Below are 20,350 nucleotides of genomic sequence, written 5' to 3'. Positions count from 1 at the left end.
AATCTCCCCTTTTTACTACAGACTCGGAATTTTACAAAAGTAATTCACATCGTCTCTTATACCCAGCACACCCATTTGTTTTTCTTAAAGATTTTCATAGTTTACTTGCCCGCCAGCTGATCGATGGCCAAAGACATGGCTAAATAATGAATCATGTTCAAATTGTTGAATCTAGTCCCTACCCCAGTCACAATATTGTATCCTTCTTCCATAATGAAATTATGATGAAATTATGATAAATTTATGATGAAACATAAGACAAACAACTTCCTTACATGAAAATTTACAAATATACTGAGACCACCAGGTCCGTAGATGCAAGTCGTTTTTTTCTTCTTAACCGCCAGAACTTTGCTGGAGCGTTCCTTGAACGGTAGGGAGAGGGGGCCGAATTTCGACAACGCTCGTCACCGCGCACAAAATGGGAAACAAATCGAAAACACGGGCGTTGCCTTAGCGGTGCACCGCTGAAGCCGGCGTTGCTTTAGCGTTGGTTTAACGGTAGCGAGCGTTGGTCCCGTTCCGACACCTCCATACCAACGCCAAACCAAAGTTCATCACCGCAATGGATCGCTGCTTCAACGCCCGTCACCGTTCCAGCAATCCCGTGTCCGCTCGTAAAACGCTTACAACCGCTCCACCAAAGTTTGTGCAACGTTTAATCACCGCCCGGGCAAAGCTGGCGAAGCAGCGGTGGTCCAGCGTTCAAGATTTCTGCGTTGGCCTAGCGGACCAAAGCGTCCACGAACTTGCGTCTAGCGGTGCCAAACTTTGGCTGGGCGTTGTTGGAGCGGTGGTGAACTTTGCCGGAGCGGAAAATTGCCCGCTCCTCACCGCTCGCAATATTTTGTGCAGCTCAAAACTTTCGGAGCGGTAGGAGGGACCATCAGCGGTGGCCGAGCGTATACGGCGTTGCCTTAACGGGGGCCAACTTCTGTTAAACGGTGGTGAACGGTTACGAGCGGGGATGAATTTTTTTCACCGCTCCAGGAACGCTCCAGCAAAGTTCTGGTGGTGAGACCGGGCCTTTAAATGCTGATGAACATCGTATAGGTGTATAAATGCAAGAAAATGAAATATGATGAAATACACATGAAAAAACAACCTTGAAAGAAAAAGAATGAGCTATAAAAAGTGTGTAATAAACGAGAAATGTATATTGACCATCAATTTCAGTGCACAAAGTGCTAATTTGAATGCTACAAATGAATTAGAATGCTAAAAGTACACCGTCGCGTTGTCAGAAAATCGTGTTGCGCCAAATCGAATGACCAAATAGCGAAAGAAGCACATTGTTCATTAATTTGAATGAAACATACGTAGATTCTAACGAAAATTCCATAGATTTGAAAACTAGAAAAGGGAATACAAATCCGAGATATACCCGACTGCACTAAAACCGTCGAATTTGAACGCGAGACAAATTAATTTGAATGACAAACTCGCGAATTTGGCCGGGAAATCCTATATTACTCCATTCTGCTTATATGATATAACTGCTTTCATACAAATGGACTTATTTACAAGAGCCAGATTCCCTTTTAAGAAGCTGAAAAACAGTGTATTTAATTCCTCTAGCTGTCCTCGTATGATTTATGATGAATTGGGGGGGGGGGGATTTTTTTATTCTAAAACTTAAGGCTCGTGCAAAATCCGTGTTTCATGTAATTAGCATACTAATCAGTCAGACAATTTTCTTTTTACTTCTCTATTATTTGTTTTGTTTAGGTGAACGACTTTGTCAAGCGATGTGCCGCTAAGAAAACAGAACTGGAGAAGAACATTCAGAATGTTGAAGTACAACGCCATGAAGTATATACTGCCGTGCAGAAACTACTGGACGATGTCAGTCAAGCCTACAGCATCAAGACCAAAGAGCTTGTAGAAAATCATCTTAATCTCATCGAGCAAATCAATGTAGTAAAGCGGAGTTTCGATGACGACCTCAACGTCTTGAAATCCAACGATCGACAGAAGATCAAGAGTATTTGTAGTTCAATAACACTGGTATCTAATGACAGACTGGGTCGTCTTGAGACAGACAGTCTATCTGATCATACCTTGCTCTGTGAGGAGCTGGATGCCATGCTAAAGGAAGCTACTGATCACACTTCTGCGGCAGCCATTACGAAGAAAGCACAGGAGAAGAGGTTCAAGCCTGCAGATGATACTCGTCTTGACCTCGGGAGCATCTCAGAATCACATCCCAAGTTGCAAGTCATTCAGTGTGTATATCTACGGGCATCGGTGGCGGGAATGACCCCATACTCTAAGGACAGTGTAGCTATCGGATATTGGCATGTACAGGGTATAGATATCATTGATTCAGCTGGTAAACAACAGCAGTATGCACACAAACCAAGTAACATGGAGTGTTATGATATTGTGTTTCAAGAAGACAGGTCGGTATGCATAGCGAGGTATGGCAGAAAAGTACACATATATTCTCCCAATGGTTCCAGGAAATCAACCATCCACATGATAGGCAATGACTTTCTAACACTTAACAGAAGTCCATCAGATGAAATCCTCATCACTAACAAGGAGACGAAAGTCTATATCTATGACCCGACGGGATCCACTCTCAAACACACTGTTCCAACAAAACACAACGTGACGAGTCAGGTATCTGCGACCAGGTCAGGTTTGATCGTCACGAGTTCATGTGTCACCGATCCAAGCGTGGTGACGGTCTATGGCAGGAATGGGAATGCTGGTAAGTCTCTGCAAGCTCCAGACGATGTCTACCTGTATGCTGCCGTGGATAATCAGGACAGGGTGTATGTAGCGAGTGTTGATTTTAAGAAGGGTTACGTGGTGATTAGGCTCTATGACCTTGATGGTCTGAACCTGAAGGAGAGAGTTGAGTTCAATGTACTTAATCTGACGCTTGGTACTAGTTGGTGTTACTTGGCTTCCCTCTCACCAGACATGCTCGCGTTTGTTAGTGGCCAGATGTTGTATTTTATCAAAGTATCACTGTAATCCATCTCACACACTATATTACCATTATTCTTGATGTGTATACCTCTCTGCTCCAGCTCTACTCTAATATGGGCCTATATAATGTGTCATATTTTATTGTTTATTATTTGATATCTAACCAATTAGAAAATGCCTATTATTTCGATAGATTTTAATTGCCTGAATACCGTTGTCATTATCTAATAAACCGATTTGATGGCTCAGTCAGTAGAGCGTCCGCCTCACAACCAGGAGGTCGCGGGTTCGAACCCCGGCCGCGTAATACCAAAAGACGTTAAAAGAAAGTGCGACCTTTGTTTGACGTTCAACAAAAAGGGATAGAGCAACGTCGATCTGGCGCCGCCCAGTGGCTGCCGGGCTCACGATCAATTGGGCAAAAAGAATTTCCATGTTCGGTTTATCTAAATAAAATTTAGATTGGACTTTAAAAGAATATTTTTATTATTATTATTATTATTATTATTATCACTATTATTATCATAATTATAACTTTCCTCTCTTGAAATAGTATGTAACTTGTGTATAAATCGTTTATCCTTGATATTTACTGAAAGCCATGATATGATATTATAATGTACAACTTGAAAATTGGTAAGATATTACCTAACTTCTTATTAGTGTTATTTCGGTTATTTTCAAATATTCGTTTGATCGTAAGAAAGGTAACGTGGTGATCAGACTCTATGACCTTGATGGTCTGAACATTAATGAGAGAGTTGAGTTCAATGTACTTAATCTGACGCTTATACGTAGTTAGTGTTAACTTGTCTCTCCTCTCTTCAAACATGCTCGTGTTGCTATTCTCAAATATTTTGTTTGTTAAGTTTGTGCTCATATGTCTTGACTTTTGGGGTGATTATTTGTATCTTTTACATAATTAAAACTGACATTGTAAATAGGACCCCATTGAAAATAAGCTTTTCATATTTTCTGTATAAAACTTTTTAATTTATGAATGGGTTTGAAGAGATAAAATATCTCCGGATACATATTATATTTTTCATGGGCATTGGGAACACCTAAGGAATTGTCGTTAATTTGGATGATTATCTGACAGCCGATGGAAATGTGACATCACTCCCTATATCTGAAATTTTTGAAGCAGCAACACCAGAACAAAACAATCTAAACAGATCAATATTGCGAATTGGGAGCTTAGTGTGAGAACTGAATGTTTGTTTCCCTAGCTGTGAATAACTGACGGTCCAGTAAAGCAAACGAGCTATAGAATAACTTCGCATTACAAACCCTTGAAAACACTATTTGGATCACGGAAAGAAGGAATGCTCAGTCGAGTTTGTCCTGTTGAATCGGATAGTCCTCAATAAATCGAGTGTTTATTCAATCTGTATGAAAATAAAAGATGAAGAAATCCTTACAATCGTTGTCTGGCGATTGCTAATCACCAATACATCGTTCTATCAAACCATTAAATATTGACTTTGTGAAACAGGTATATCCTTAGTTTGCAAGTGTGCATTAAAATCCTCTTTTGTATTTAACAATTGTAAACATACCTAGCCATCATGTAAATGTACTTCTTATCATTCACTTTAAATATCAAATGAATATTTGCAATAAAGATTGAATATCCATTCTAATCTCATCTTGAGTAATGCCTTTTTAATACTTTGTTTTGAATAACACTTGTTCTTATATATTTCGACTACAATCAAGGAAATACAATCATGACCTCTCCAGTCCAAATATTATCACACTGTATCATCTATCAATGTAAAATTGATACAAACCAACATCTGTTTCATTTACCCACTTTCTAAATTAAAGTGTTTCTTACAACAAAAACAAGAATAAAAACTTCTCAAATCTTACTGTTAATGCCACCAAATAAATCATTATTCAGACAAGCACATCACCACACATATTTAAGGATTTGTTCTTATATTTGTTCTTATATATTTCGACTACAATCAAGGAAATACAATCATGACCTCTCCAGTTCAAATATTATCACACTGTATCATCTATCAATGTAAAATTGATACAAACCAACATCTGTTTCATTTACCCACTTTCTAAATTAAAGTGTTTCTTACAACAAAAACAAGAATAAAAACTTCTCAAATCTTACTGTTAATGCCACCAAATAAATCATTATTCAGACAAGCACATCACCACACATATTTAAGGACAATTAAGGTGATAACCAAACTGACCGCAAATACCTGGTCATACAAGTTGTGTACATTCCACGCTTTTAGTTACAAGATATTTTCACTCTAAATTTCAACATTATACATTTGCTTAATTGCATTTGAACCAATTGTCAATTAATACGTACATCTTTAGCAGGATCTACTCGAAACCGTTATACACAAATTACCCCCCGCGGAGGCATTTGTGACAAAAATGTTACATCAAAATGGTGGACAAACACGTCGGATAGCCACATCATCAAGTCAGAGAACGGACTCCGTTCTCTGACTTGATGATGTGGCTATGAACTTTACCGTGACCTACTTTTGCCACGTACAGGTCCCAGATATTCCAAGGTGTCCTTAAGGAAACACATGTGATCGTTTTAAGGGAAAATAAGAAAACTTCTTAAAACATGAAAAATCGTCATTCTTGCTAGACAAATAACAAGTGAAAAAAAAGACATTTTCACCGAAACACTATTCTATCGTGCATTTTGCACTGCATTGGTGCTCCATATAACTTTTCGGGACTTTAGTTATTTTTCCTTTTTGCCTTATTCTGTCTCTCTTTTGCGATTTGTGTGAACCATTCAAGTGCCGCCCGGTGCAAATACGTCTACCCCTAAATATACCACTGGAATAATTTCACCTCTGATGAGTGCGCCCTCTTAAATTCACACGTGCCCCCTTTCCTTCCTTATTAGTGTTTGTTCCTCTTAATAAATGCCCCCACTTTCTTTTATTAAGAGCTCCTTCCCCTTCTTATACATATTCCTTCTCACGCCTCTGATAACATCCTATATTAAAACCTGATAGGTGCCCCTTCCTAAGACAAGTGCCCAATTTATTTTGTAATAAGTGCCCCTTTCCATTCTCACAAGTGCACTTATTCATCTCAGGTGATTGCTTTTTTATTTAATAAATGCCCTTTCACCTTTTATAATTGCCTCCTTTCAAATCTGAGAGGTGCCCCTTATATTTTGACAAGTGCATCATCATCATCATCAGCACATTTTTCATGTTCATAATCATAACAATGATAATAATAACAAAAGTAATAATTATACTACTATTACTACTACTACTACTAGTACTACTACTACTACTACTACTACTACTACTACTACTACTACTACTACTACTACTACTACTACTACTACTAGTACTACTACTACTACTACTACTACTACTTCTACTAGTACAACTACTACTAGTTATTACCATGTGAAGAAACAATAGTACCGCAATGTTGTTAATTGGTGTAAAGAAGATCGCGCGCTCGAACCTTGTAATTTAAAACAAGTCAGAAAAAAAAATCTTGGAACCAGCGGAGTCTACTGAGTGTAAGCCAGAAATTTCTTTACAACAATTTAAACCAAGATGCCCAACATTAAATATGTTGTTTATTTAAATCGCATTGCAGATACGATGAAAAAATAAGAATAATAATTATATTTTGTCTATAATCGTGAGAATTTCATGAGTCCCTAAAGAATAGATTGCTAGTTCGGTTTATTCTTCAGTTTCAGTTTTCGAATTTCATTTTAGTTTTATTTCATCTTTCACATTAACATTCATTACATAAATCATTAGCAATAAACGATTCGAATGAAAAGGGTTTTTCTTTCAATAGGTGGAAAATTACATTAAAATAATATCAGGTCATGAAAGTTATAATACAGTCGAATTAACGTTCGGAGATATAAATACAAGTGGATGGTATTTATACTGAAATTAGACAAAAATATGTGTAGTGAAATATGGGGAAATCTGGTAAAAAGCTAAGCTTGTAAATTGTTCATCTTCTTTTGTAAATAAGAGGAGTCTATTGAGCATGTAGATTTTGCTAATAATTTTTGTATTAATTTTTTGCTGAAAATGTTCGTTTAGTAGAAAACTCACTATTTCGCGTAGAACAGAAAACTAATATGTTGCATACTTTCATCAAATATTGGCCTTAAGATGTACATATTTTAAAAATCATTGCAGAAGGGTGTGTTAAATGGCATCTCCTTTCACATATGTGTGCAATTTAAGTGAAACATATTGCCATCAAATATTTGATTGTCCAAGCACTTTAGAGGGGCTTTAAGAAAAACGTATAAACTACCTAATTTCGAAATTCCAGCTTTCCAAAAGCTTTGAATTATCAAATCAAAGTGTGAAAACTCGTCTCAGGCTTGTAAACCAGTCCTATGTTTTCGTGTACGACCACACAGCCATAATTTAGGCGAAATAGGCAATTATGAATGTATTGCAATGTAAGGTAATGTATCCATTTTGCAGCCAATATCAAATTATGTAGATCTTTGCAGAAATTATGAATATGTCACGTATGTCATATCCGTGAAATTTAAACGTTATCAGTGTCTTAGTATTCAAATTGTGCAATACAAAGGTTTACTTTCTAGACTTCACTGTCAGACACTATTGAGTGATTGACTGATTTGTATTATTCTTTTCGTAATAACATACATAGAATGAGCTGTAAAAGGTACATGAGCAATTGTCTACATAAACCCACTTCTTGTTATGGCCAAAGTTAAACTGATTGAATCTTTTTACCGCATAAAACGTACGACCATTCGATACAAGGGTCTGAAAATCGAAAATCACACCACTTAATTAGAAATTCGATTCGACAACTAACGGTTGTTATTCTCCCACACAAATACATTTTCAAGCCCTTTCGTTTTGAGGGAAGTTCTAAATTAGTGTTATCTTTCAAATGCCTTTGGAAATTAACATTTTCATTTTGTTTAGCCTGACAATGGAATATAGTACCTCTAAATCCTGTACATTCATAATTTTAGGATGGAACTCGATCTAATAAAGAATTGGCTGTGGTGAAAAGGGGAAGTTCATTATTCTGTACAGTGACATAATTTTGTTTTGGTGTACAGTTCTCAATGTGATGCTAGCATTCATATGCATAAAACAGTTCATTTTGCTGTGTTATAATGAATTATTACGTTTGATAGTAGTTATATGTATAAATAGACATGGATAATTACTTAGTATCTAATTAGCTCCTAATAGTTGAGTCATTTTTGACTCAGGTTTGATTAATGAATGGATCCTTCATGAATAATTATCATTTATTAAATGCTCCTTCGAATAATTCCGTGTTTGATTAACCTTGTTCCTCTTTGATTTGATTTGATCAACGACAATGCTAAACACGCCTAGAGTCAGGATAATACCAGAGAATGACGCCACCAATGTTTTGCGCCAGGCCTGTTTTTCTCTTTCTCCGGTGGAGCAGAAGAAGCTCAAACCAATAACCCATATCTAAGCCTGTGAAACCCATTTAATTGATTTTGATTTATTATTAATTGTTGACATCAATCTCATTTGATGGGATAAATTTCTCCCTCGTAAAGTCCAATTAATCTCAATACAATGTCGGGAAGATGAATAAGTTATAATATTGTCAATAACATCATTTCAAGCTTATTCACAATTATGGCGTTTTCGTCAAATTGCTTTGTTGGATACGTTCTTTCCTCTCAGATCAACCACAATGTGTCTTGTTTGAAGGGGTAAAATCGGATTGGAACAAGTTCATTCCGGTGTGCCACAGGGTTCCATTTATTGACAAATCTTCTTTAATTATTTTCAACCGACTTACCTGACACTGTCTCACCCCCCCCCCCACGATATGCTGATTACACAGTTTTGTATCGTGAAGTTTATACCGACAACGACTCTCATTTGTTGTTAACTGACTTGAGTAACAGGGGCGTAGACAACGGGGGGGATGAGGGGGATGCATCCCCCCCACCTCACAAGGTGGGGGGGATGGCATGTACAATCATCCCCCCCCCAGGTTTTGGGGAATGATATTTGCTTACTTAATAAGTCATAATGATGATAATAATAGTAGTGATAATAATGATAACAATTATAATATTAATAATAATAATAATTATGATGATGATAATAATAATCCTCATCATTATTGTAATTGTGTTTATTGTTATTAGCCGCATTCACACGGTGAAAGCCAATTCAGACGGTAAAAAAAAGAAAATCTTACAAGTATTTTGTGGTTATCTTGTGGTTTGGAAACCACAAGATAACCACAAGATTAAACAGGCGCGGATCTACGGGGGGGGGGGGGGTGGGGTTAGGGGGTTTAAACCCCCCCCCCCCCTTGGGCGGCCCAAAAAACAAACAAACAAAAAAGGGGAAAAAAAGAAGAAAAACAAAAGAAAGAAAAAAGAACGCACGCTGGAGAGAAACCCTTTCAAGTGCAAATATTGTGAGAAGATATTCAACTCATCTGGTAACTTAACCAAACACATGATAACTCTGGATATAACTGTGTATTTAACTGTTACTTGATTTAAAAAGACGTTATCATGCACTGCTTTTTATGGTCTCCATTGTGTTAATAGATGGCAGGAAAACATCACTTACGGGGTTCAAATAAACACCCCCAAAAAAATCGGCTCGCCGCTTCGCGGCTCGTGGACGATGCTCCGCATCGTCATTATTTTGGTCAACCCCCCCCCCCTTAGCAAAAAGCTAGGTCCGCCCCTCAGTCATCCCCCCCAGGTGTACGAACCTGTCTACGCCACTGTTGAGTAATATAATATGTGATGTATGGCATGGTCTTGAAATCATCTAAGTGTAAAGTAATGCACATAACTAGATCCCGTAAATTAATTACTACTGTTTACTCCATTGACGGAAATCCTTTAGATGTAATTAAGTCCTATAAATATCTAGGACTCACTTTTCCGCGAGATCTGAGTTGGAAGAACCATATTCGATGTGTTGTTAACAGATGTTCTTTGCTCTCTGGGTTTATCAGACGTACCGTAAAATCTAGAAACTTAGCTATTCTCACAAAACTCTTTTGTTTATTATGTCGACCTGTGATTGAGTAGGGCATACCAACATGTTCCCTCATCAAAAGAACCATATCGGAGCTATCGAAATTGTTCAAATGCGTTTTAACCGATTCTGTTTCCCTTACGAAGTTGCTAATTCCGTATCTTACACGGAACGCATACAGACTTGTGTACTTATCAATGTCATTTGTAATTAAGTGCTTAGAGAGACTTTATGACATGCCTGAATATATGCTACCAGTCCCAAGTCATAGAAGAACCCATACACTTGTTTTCAATCATGAATTAGCAAGATGCAATAGCTTGATATTTTCTTGTTTTTATATTTTCCCCAGATGTTGGGAGCACCTCTCAGAGGAGGACAGAGACTTGTGTCTTGGTACCAATGTCTTTCCTTTTCCGAATGTGCTCCGAAATTTCATCTTTGAATTGCCTCCCCTTGTAGAAGCAAAATAGTTTGAGTTCACACTTTTTTCTCTATCATGTAGAATAACTCACACTTCGTAATGCGTATGTTGTTTTATTGAGTTCGTATTCAATGTACGTTCTCGCTCTCTATCAAAGTGTTCTATCACATCCTTCTTACTTTTATTCCTATGTCTTTCAATTTTTTCTAGGAATCGATAATAATGATCACAAAGTTTGATAACTTCTAATCATATCGATAATAATGTTCCACAATTTTGATAACTTCCAATCATATTAATAATAATTGTTCGTAATTTTGATAACTTCCATGTATGTTAACAATGATGTTATACTGTGTTGCTAACTTCTAATATTACCGTATCCATATGACTGTATAAACAGACAATTTTCTGCATATAGCATGCATTTGTCATACATGCATAGTTTGAACAGGTCTTTTTCAATCCTTTTTTTTTAAAATAACCTTACAGTAGTCAATCTACATTTGTATTACCCTATATTAACACACATTTTTCTGTATTTGTATGTATCATATACCAAATTTAGTCTGAATAGATAATTATTGTATTAACAAATAGTATTAGCTTCTGCTCTCCCTCTCATTTGCCTAATATGAGGGTTAATTTTAGTTTCACATTCATGTATAGTATATATCTTATCTTTATGTTTTGTTTTATGTATGCACCAGCCGATGTGGAGAGCCTCTCGGCCGAATTTTTAAATTACTTTAGGTGATCCCCAGGCATTGGCTGGTGCTAAATATTATACTGTTAATGTAATATCATTTTGTCAACCCTGTGATGATTTCTATGTAACGTTATCATCATCCCTAGAAATAAAAATTAAAAAATTAAAATCTTTTACCGTGTTCAAATGTTCTCTAGTATAGTTTCTTTATATTAAAAAAAAAAAAATTAGAAGGAAAACAAAAATCATTTTAGATAATTTCGCACGAATCTATAAATTTGCCTTTAAATTATTGATGGAAAAGTTATAAATGCCCTTAAACTAAATGTAGTATGTTCTGTAGGTGCACTGACGAGAAGAAATTTTGAATGATGTGTGGACATGAACAAATATGTGTATGATAAATTGCAAGCGACAATGAAAAACGCGTGTGGTTTGCTTTGTTATCATTTTTTCTCTTGCAGTGTGTTTCTTCTCGTGTTAACGCACAAAGGATTGCTAGCATTCAAGCAACAAAGGATTCCCACCCAGATGTCTATATTATCGGTTGATTGGGTGTTTTTCACTATTCAACGTGTGAAGATGGGCTCCGTTATTATATTCGTCCCATATATCAGATAGTCTGTAACTCTATTCTGACCAAGGGGCATTTTGCCCCCCGCCCCCCAACTGCCGCGAACTGCCTACTAAAGATCGCGACTTGAAGAACGAAAGTAAATTGTAATGGGTAAAATGGGGAGGGGGGAATTTTTCGATACAGACTCCTGGGCCCCGTCTTACAAAGAGTTACGAATGATCCGAATCCATCGCAAGTCCTCCAATCAATGTCTCCTATCTCTTATGTACATAGTTGCGATTGATATCAACTTTTTATAAGATAGGGCCCGGGTCTCCATACTGTTTTTGTACACATTTTGTAAAGTACCTTTAACAAATGTCTCAAATTTGGTATTTTCCTCATTTGTTTCTTTTTTTATTTAGAAAGTGGTTATAGTAAGTATGTATACGCTGTAAACCTAGCCTATGGCTCCTAGTGCATTATTTTGTTGTATGCACACTGTATTGTTGATTGACACTGGAAGAATCATGATGTGACAGTCCTTTACTCTATCGAATATAGTAGCGAAAGAAAATAAAATGACTTGCTCTATTACCTAGAATTCTACTAAAATGCATCTCTAAAACAATATATCCACAACTGAAAAACTAAATCAGCCCCCTCTATATAAAAAATGATGAATACCGCCCATTAGTTCAAAGGTGCTTTATACGCTGCGCGCGCTGTCTGTGGGAAAGCACAGACTGCATTATATTCACAGACGAACTACTAAAGTGTAAGTGTAGCATTGTAATCACAAGAGTATTGGTGTATACACTTGCATAGAGACTCAGTACTTTTGATCATAGTTATTCGCAATTCTTTCGACTCATAATATTTTTGTTATCAACGTGAGAAATTTGTACAGAACTGCATGCAGTTATAGGATGCACTTGTAGACTCAGGATATTGGTACAATCTCCTTCGTCACTGAATATAGGTTGTGTTCCTATGTCCTTGCATGAACTGACTGTTGACTTCTAGTACACATTAGCTGATCACACTTTTAAGTTTTATCTGACAATATATGCGTACAATAAGCTCGTGGTTATAATAAGCCAAAGATCCGATATTTGTAGAAATGACTGAGAAGGCAGGGAATGAGAAAGCTCCGAGCTCTTTAGAGAACCTGACGTGTCCACTATGTCTTGATATCTTCGACGAAGCAACCATCCTGACTTCATGCGGACACACCTTCTGTCGGAAATGTCTCGAGAACTATGACCTGTCCCACCAGGATCTCGATCACATGATATGTCCTCTCTGCAGGAAGATCACCGAGTTGTCTGTGAACCGTGTCGATGATTTCCTCACCAATGTGACTGTCAACGGACTTGTAGACAATTACCACGCCAAGTGTGGAGGGATGAACGCTGTCCTTGAAATGCGTCCACAATGCACTGCTTGCAAGTTTCATCAAGATGCTGTCTCATTCTGCAGAACGTGTAATAACTACATGTGCACTAATTGCGACTTCGGCCATAAGCAGCTGACATCATTCTTTGAAGGTCATGAGATTGTATCCTTACAGGATATCATCGACGGGAAGGTCAGCATTGGACGCCTGCCTGAGAAGTGCTGCATCCACAAACAAGAGAACAAAGATATGTTTTGTGGGGATTGTAAGGTCCACGTCTGTCTCAAGTGCGTGATAGTCGGTCATCAAAATCACAACATCAAGAATCAGGCTGACTTCGAGCAAGAGTTACGGCTAAAGGTAAATGTGGTTTCATTTGATAAAAATAAAGTAACATACTTGTAAGTTGTACACTTAAGACAAGTACCAGAGCACACGAAGCTGGGGGGGGGGGGGGAAGAAGATGATGCCCCTGCAATGGTTCAAATGGGGACAAAATTGATTCCAACCCCTTACCACCGGCCCCTCGTAAGAAAATTGGTTTTAATTCCTTTGCATTTCGATAAGCATTCAAGTACGCTGAAATGTAAATTTTCAGCATGCTAAAATCATTATTTTCCCCACTCGGTCGCTACGTTTCATCGAATATTAATAGACCCTGTGTTTATTATGTTTGTAAACCTTGTCTACAATATATACCGCATAAACACCGCAAGCATGGGAGAAGATATTTCTTTGTATCAAATGGTGGGACAAAATGATACCCCTCTCCCCTGAATATAACATAAATCCTCTAAAATGTACAGTTTAACCATTTTAAAACCTAAATTTGATCAGTAATTGGTCGCTACCCTCCCTTACAAAATATAGACAGAAGTGTAGAAATCATGTCTCCAAGACGTACAACAAGAGAGGGGCATATTATTACCTGCTTCTGGGATGGAGCAATCCACCCCTGGCAAAAAAGAGTAAAGTAAAACAAATTTAGTGCTCATAACCCCCCCCCCCCCCCCGCTTATGCGCCACTATATATTTTCTTACGATATGGGACCCCCTCGCCGCCAGTTGGATCCGCTCGTGGGAAGGGGGTGCTATTTGAAGGTAGTAAACGTAGCTACATTTTATAGCTATTTATTAGTAAACCAAAATAGAGAGGTCCACCCCCCCCCCCACAATGTTGGAACGGTCCAAAGGGGTTCATGGTATCATCATCTCAATTTAAATTCAGTTCAGCTCAGTTCATTATGTCAACCATTTAAAATCAAATATACAAAGCATGTAATATTTGTAAGATTACAAAATAAAAAGTGGAGCACTCAATACTATATTTCTTTCTTCTCTCCCTCTTTTTCTGCTTCTCTCAATCTCTCTGTCTCTTCGTTACCTCCTCTGTGTCGTGGTTTACGATTTATAGGGGTAAAAGTGGCACGTGCCTAGATTAAACATATGTAGATAAATTCGTAGCTACGCCTTTTTTCTGCACTGAAAAACAATATCCATAAAAAAAAAATCATTTAGATAAATCTAAGGAATCAGTAAAAGTTCATTATTTTGTATTTGTGCAAAAGGGCCGTATAGCAATTGCAATTTTTTGTAAATAATGTATTAAATTTTCTATTCTGTTTATATGATATAATTGCTTTAATACAAATGGACTTATTACAAGAGCTAGATTCCCTTTTAAGAAAGCAGAAACAAATGTATTCAGTTCCTCTGTCCTCGTATGATTTATGATAAATTGGAAGGGTGGTCCTGAAACTTCAGGCGCGTGCTAAATCCGTGTTTCATTTTCAAACCATCTCCATGTAATTAGCATACATCTTAGTTAGAAAATGTTCTTTTCACTTCTCCATTTGTTTATGTTTAGGTGAACGACCTTGTCCAGCGATGTGCCGCTAAGAAGACTGAACTGGAGAAGAACATTCAGAATGTTGAAGTACAACGCCATGAAGTATACACTGCCGTGCAGAAACTACTGGACGATGTCAGTCAAGCCTACAGCATCAAGGCCAAAGAGCTTGAAGAAAATCATCAAAATCTCATCGAGCAAATCAATGTACTAAAGCGGAGTTTCAATGAAGACCTCAACGTCTTGAAATCCAACGATCGACATAAGATCAAGAGTATTTATAGTTCAATAACACTGGTATCTAATGACAGAATGGGTTATCTTGAGACGGACAGTCTGTCCGCTCATACCTTACTCTGTGAGGAGCTAGATGCCATGCTGAAGGAGGCTACTAATCACACTTCAGCGACAGCCATTACGAAGAAAGCACAGGAGAAGAGGTTTAAGCCTGCAGACGATACTCGTCTTGAACTCGGGAGCATTTCAGAATCAGCTACTGATCTCACTTCTGCGGCAGCCATTACGATGAAAGCACAGAAGAAGACCTTCAAATCTGCAGATGATACTCTTCTTGACCTCGGGAGCATCTCAGAATCAGATCCCAAGTTACAAGTCATTCAGTGTGTAGATCTACGGGGATGGATGTCTGGTATGACCTTGAACTCTGAGAACAGTGTAGCTATCGGTTATTGTTTGGAGACATATGGTATAGATATCATTGATTCAGCTGGTAAACAGGAGCAGTATGCAGACATGCCAAGTAACATGGTATGCTATGATCTTGTGTTTCAACAAGACAGGTCGTTATGCATAGCGCCGAGTTTCAGAGAAGTACACATATATTCTCCCAATGGATCCAGGAAATCAACCATCCCCATGATAGACAATGGCTTTCTCACACTAAACAGAAGTTTATCAGATGAAATCCTCATCGCTAACAATGAGAAGAAAGTTTATATCTATTCCCCGACGGGATCCACACCCAAACATATTGTTCCAACAAAACACAACGTGACGGGTCAGGTATCTGCCACCAGGTCGGGTTTGGTCGTCACGAGTTCATGTAACACCAATCCAAGCGTGGTGACGGTCTATGACAGGGAAGGGAATGCTGGTAATTCTCTACAAGCTCCAAACGATGTCTACCTGTATGCTGCTGTGGATGAGCAGGACAGGGTGTATGTAGCGAGTGTTGATGGTAAGAATGGTAACGTGGTAATCAGGCTCTATGACATTGATGGTCTGAACCTGAAGGAGAGAGTTCAGTTCAATGTACTTAATCTGACGCTTGATTATGAATGGTGTTACTTGGTTTCCCTCTCTCCAGACACGCTCGCGTTTGCTAGTTACGATAAGTTGTGTTTTATCAAAGTATCACTGTAATCCATCTCACATTCTATATCGTCGGCCTTATGCCAAAAGGGCCTTAACAGCTTTTGGCCATTCCGGGATGATCGCGTATTTTTGTGGTCGTTTTTTTGTTTTTTGAAGTCAATTTCGATAAATGTGTTAAGTATTAAATAAAGTTTTACATGAAATGTGTTCATTTTTTTTTTGATATTCAGAAGTTTTCATGCTATGTGCAAAAACATGTTAAGGTCTTTTTGGCATATGGCTTGAATGTATCTGCCACTAGGTCGGGTTTGATCGTCACGAGTTCATGTGTCACCAGTCCAAGCCTGGTGATGGTCTATGACAGGAAAGGGAAAGCTGGTAAGTCTCTACAAACTTTAGACGATGTCTACCTGTATGCTGCCCTGGATGAGCAAGGCAGTGTGTTGTAGCGAGTGTTGATCTTAGAAACGTGGCAATCAGGCTCTATGACCTTGATGGTCTAAATCTGAAGGAAAGAATTGAGTTCAATGTACTTAATCTGACGCTTAACTGTGCTTGATGTTACTTGGTTTCCCTCTCTCCTCACATGCTCGTGTTAGCTTGTGACAAGAAGTCGTATTTTATTTAAGTATCACTGTAATCCGCCTCACACTCTCTATCACCATTATTGATGGTGTGTATACCTCTCTGTTCCAACTCTTCTCTCATATCGGCTTATAATGTGTCATATTCTATTGTTTGTTATGTGATAACTAACCTAATGAGAAGATGCCTATTCTCTTTCGAGAGATTTTAATTGCCTGAACACCGTTATCATTATCCAATATAATTATAACTTCTTTCTCGTGAAATAGTTCGTAAATTGTGTAATAGTTTATCCTAGATATTTACTGAAAGCCAGTGAAATGATTTCATAATGAATATACAACCTGAAAAATGGTAAGATATTGATTAACTTCTTACTAGTTGTTATTCTCAAATATATTATTTATGTTTGTGCCCATATTTCTTGACTTTAATGAGGATTATTGTACATCTTTAAATGACGAAATAATTGATATTGACATTATAAATAGAACCCCATTGTGAATAAGATTTTCAGCATTCACGGGTTATCTTGTCAAGTTATTGGTACTAATATTTGAATTTTATTATTTCACTCTTCGTATGGATGTTAAATTGAACTTGCCTAATACATCAAATCAAATTTTGGTTTAATTCTTGGAGGACCACGGTTGCTACTTTCCCTGAGAAATTCCTTCGTATTCACTGTGCACCCTGTCTAAAAAGCCATTACATTGAAAGCTCTGGGAACTGAAAATGTGACGGATTAGTTGGCTATGATGTGGAGGAGAACAATATATTAACAATAATTAGACCTAGTTTAACCGTCGGAAGTTCTGTTTCTTGACTTAACATCCAAAGTAATGTATTGTGATATCTTTGTAAACGTTTTCTGCATTTCTGTTATAATTGGTAATGTCACTTTCCATATTTCATGTGAATTCGGCAGTTTTCCTTTTCATGATAATAACCGTTTCAATTAGATTCAGTTTTATTAAATCTTACAGATATTCTGATAACCGCATCCGATGGAAAATGTTGTTACGTTAATTTTTTTGTGAAGAACGAAAGTAAATTCTTATGGGTAAACTGGGGCAACTGTTTCGATACAGAGTTGATATCCAGCGCATTTGTGTACATAAGAGATAGGAGATTGTTAACTTGCGATTAATTGGAGGACTTCGCAACTGTTTATAAGATGGGGCCCAGGGAATCTCTATTGTGTTTTTGTACACAGTTTGTAAAGTACCCTAAGCACATTTCTTAAATTTCGTATAGTGCATTTTTTTTCATTCGTTTCTTTTATAGAATTAGAAAATAGTTATAGTAAGTACATTGTATAAATACACTGTAAAAGGTAGCCTATAACCACATGTACATTTTTGTTGTTGTATGCACACGGTATTGTTGATTGACACTGGAAGAGTCCTTTAATGGTTGATAGAGAAAGAGAAAGAAAGAAGTGGACGGAGATAAAGAAATAATAGTGGAGATAAAGGGGCGTGATAAACAAGTGTAGTTTAATACCGTATTTTACTCTTCCAAATATAGTATAGAAAGCAAATAAAAAGTCTCGCTCTATTATCCAGGATTCTAATAAAGTGGATCTCCAACATGATGTATTCGTTATTAAAAGCCTAAATAAGTCGACCTCTATATAAAAGATAAAAAATGATGAATACCGTCAAGAAGTTCAAAGGTGTTTATGCGCTCTGTCGGAAAACTCAATTATATTCAAAGGATGCACAAACTGCATGATATTGACAGCCGATCAATTCAAGTGCTTAATTATGCGTTGAGTCTTTCTTGCTATGACTACTTCTTATTATCAATATTAAAAGAAATTATAAGAAAATAAGTAAAATAAATACAACTAATAGAGTCTCAAGTTTATGTCGTGTCTTGATTTTGTTTAATCTTTCTTTCTTATCGTCCAATACTAGACTATTTGGTTGGAATTCACAATCATGGTTTCACAATACACCATGATCTAACAACCAATTTACCATAAGGGGCCAAAATGGACAAAATAGAGAACATGAAAAAAGACACAGTTGTAAAAACAACAGCAAACCTTTAACAAAAATGTATAACAAAGAAAAAACAAATATCTTAAGGATTTATTTTTAAGAAAACGAGCTATTTTTCTCTGCACACATTCTTTGGCCTTTTTTCGCCGCCCAGAATAGGTTGGTGGTTGTTTCACGATTAAATCCGATTTGTTTATAAATTAAAGCCTTTTTGTTTTCCACTGCTCCCCCCCCCCTATCTTGGGCATCTTTCTCTCCCCCCTCTCTCTCTCTCTCTCTCTCCATCTCTCTTTTGCTCTCTTTATTCCACTCTTCCTCTCTTTCCTCCCTCATTTGCCCCGTCCCTCCCCATCCCCTTCTCTTTCCCTCTCTTTCCCTCTCTTTCTCCAACCACCCCTCCCCATCTTTCTCTCTACCTCTCTCTATTTCTCTCCTTCTCTCTCTCTCTCTCTCTCTCTCCCTGTTTTCTCCTAGACATTTTAAAATTATCTCCCTCTTCCTCTCATATATTTCTAAAGATTGTGGCAGATTTGTTTTGTTGACCAATATAATTATATAGGCAAGGTTCGCTCAAATTTTGCAAAAGCAGTGGGTGGGACGCAACGAAAATTCCAAGGTTCGTTTCCGGAAGCTGGAGAAGAATTTCACATCGTATATAGATTATAATTTAATGATTTACACATCTATCCAATTTTTCCATCTAGTGTCACAATAACAACCCAGATGTGACACTAATAAACGATGTGCATGGGACTAATTTGGTTTGGTATAATTTGCAAATAGGCCCTATGCGCTTGAAAAAGAAAAGGTAATTCCAAAATCAAAATTTTGACCGACAGTTCGTCTTCTGCTCACATGTATAACTTAATGGAGTGTTTTTAGCCAGATTCTGGCGACAAAAGTGTGTGATTTTCGTACATTATGGATTGTATTGTAATACCGACATGCTTCATGATGCCTCCGTTTTTATATTTATCCCTTTGCTCTTCTTTCCATATTTTTTTTGCTGAATTAGATTCTGAGGCAAATGTGCTCTCGTATTTAGCAGGGACCCTCAATATTTGCTTGGGGACTAAGGTGCTCATTGATATTAGTACATAAACACGAGGTTTAGGTATATAAACACTGTTTGTAGAACATGTATGTTTTACTTTGTTTACTATGTTCACAAAACAGTATGTACCAGTTGATTACCTACTATTTATATTGGATGTTCCACTTACAATTATGTAAAAGGAAACATTTTCAAAATTGTTTAAAATGTTCTATTATGACCAATAAAATCACTTAATACAAAAATAATAAAATCCGGTCTGTACAAATTAGTTACTACTTTAAGGTGTAAAAGGCAGGATTTAAAATCACATTTAATCATCATAACACATTTTCTGTATAAAACTTTTCAATTCATGAATGGGTTTGAAGAGATATATATCTCCAGATACATTTCATATTTTTCATGGGCATTGGGAACACCTAAAGAGGTCGTCAGTTTGGA

At 37.2% G+C, this 20,350-nt stretch overlaps 1 protein-coding gene across 1 annotated transcript; it reads left to right on the top strand.

Moving 5' to 3' along the window:
- The first annotated feature begins 12,798 nt into the window (after window positions 1-12,798).
- On the top strand, window positions 12,799-16,707 carry LOC115920930 (E3 ubiquitin-protein ligase TRIM71-like). Its single transcript, XM_030977717.1, has 3 exons — window positions 12,799-13,434; window positions 14,942-16,224; window positions 16,560-16,707. Exons 1-3 carry the CDS (start codon window positions 12,799-12,801, stop codon window positions 16,705-16,707), a joined length of 2,067 nt encoding a protein of 688 aa, XP_030833577.1.
- Window positions 16,708-20,350: the final 3,643 nt, after the last annotated feature.

This window comes from Strongylocentrotus purpuratus, unplaced genomic scaffold (assembly GCF_000002235.5).
Source record: "Strongylocentrotus purpuratus isolate Spur 01 unplaced genomic scaffold, Spur_5.0 spur5_scaffold_1, whole genome shotgun sequence".
NCBI classification, from domain to species: domain Eukaryota; kingdom Metazoa; phylum Echinodermata; class Echinoidea; order Camarodonta; family Strongylocentrotidae; genus Strongylocentrotus; species Strongylocentrotus purpuratus.
This window is presented reverse-complemented; position numbering and strand designations above follow the sequence as displayed.

What these genes read in the sequence shown, in the direction of transcription:
- LOC115920930 (XM_030977717.1), top strand. Translation starts at nt 12,799, where the DNA reads ATGACTGAGAAGGCAGGGAATGAGAAAGCTCCGAGCTCTTTAGAGAAC. An exon ending in AGCAAGAGTTACGGCTAAAG is followed by an intron (nt 13,435 to 14,941) that starts GTAAATGTGGTT and finishes GTTTATGTTTAG; the next exon opens with GTGAACGACCTTGTCCAGCG. An exon ending in CTGACGCTTGATTATGAATG is followed by an intron (nt 16,225 to 16,559) that starts GTGTTACTTGGT and finishes ATCTGCCACTAG; the next exon opens with GTCGGGTTTGATCGTCACGA.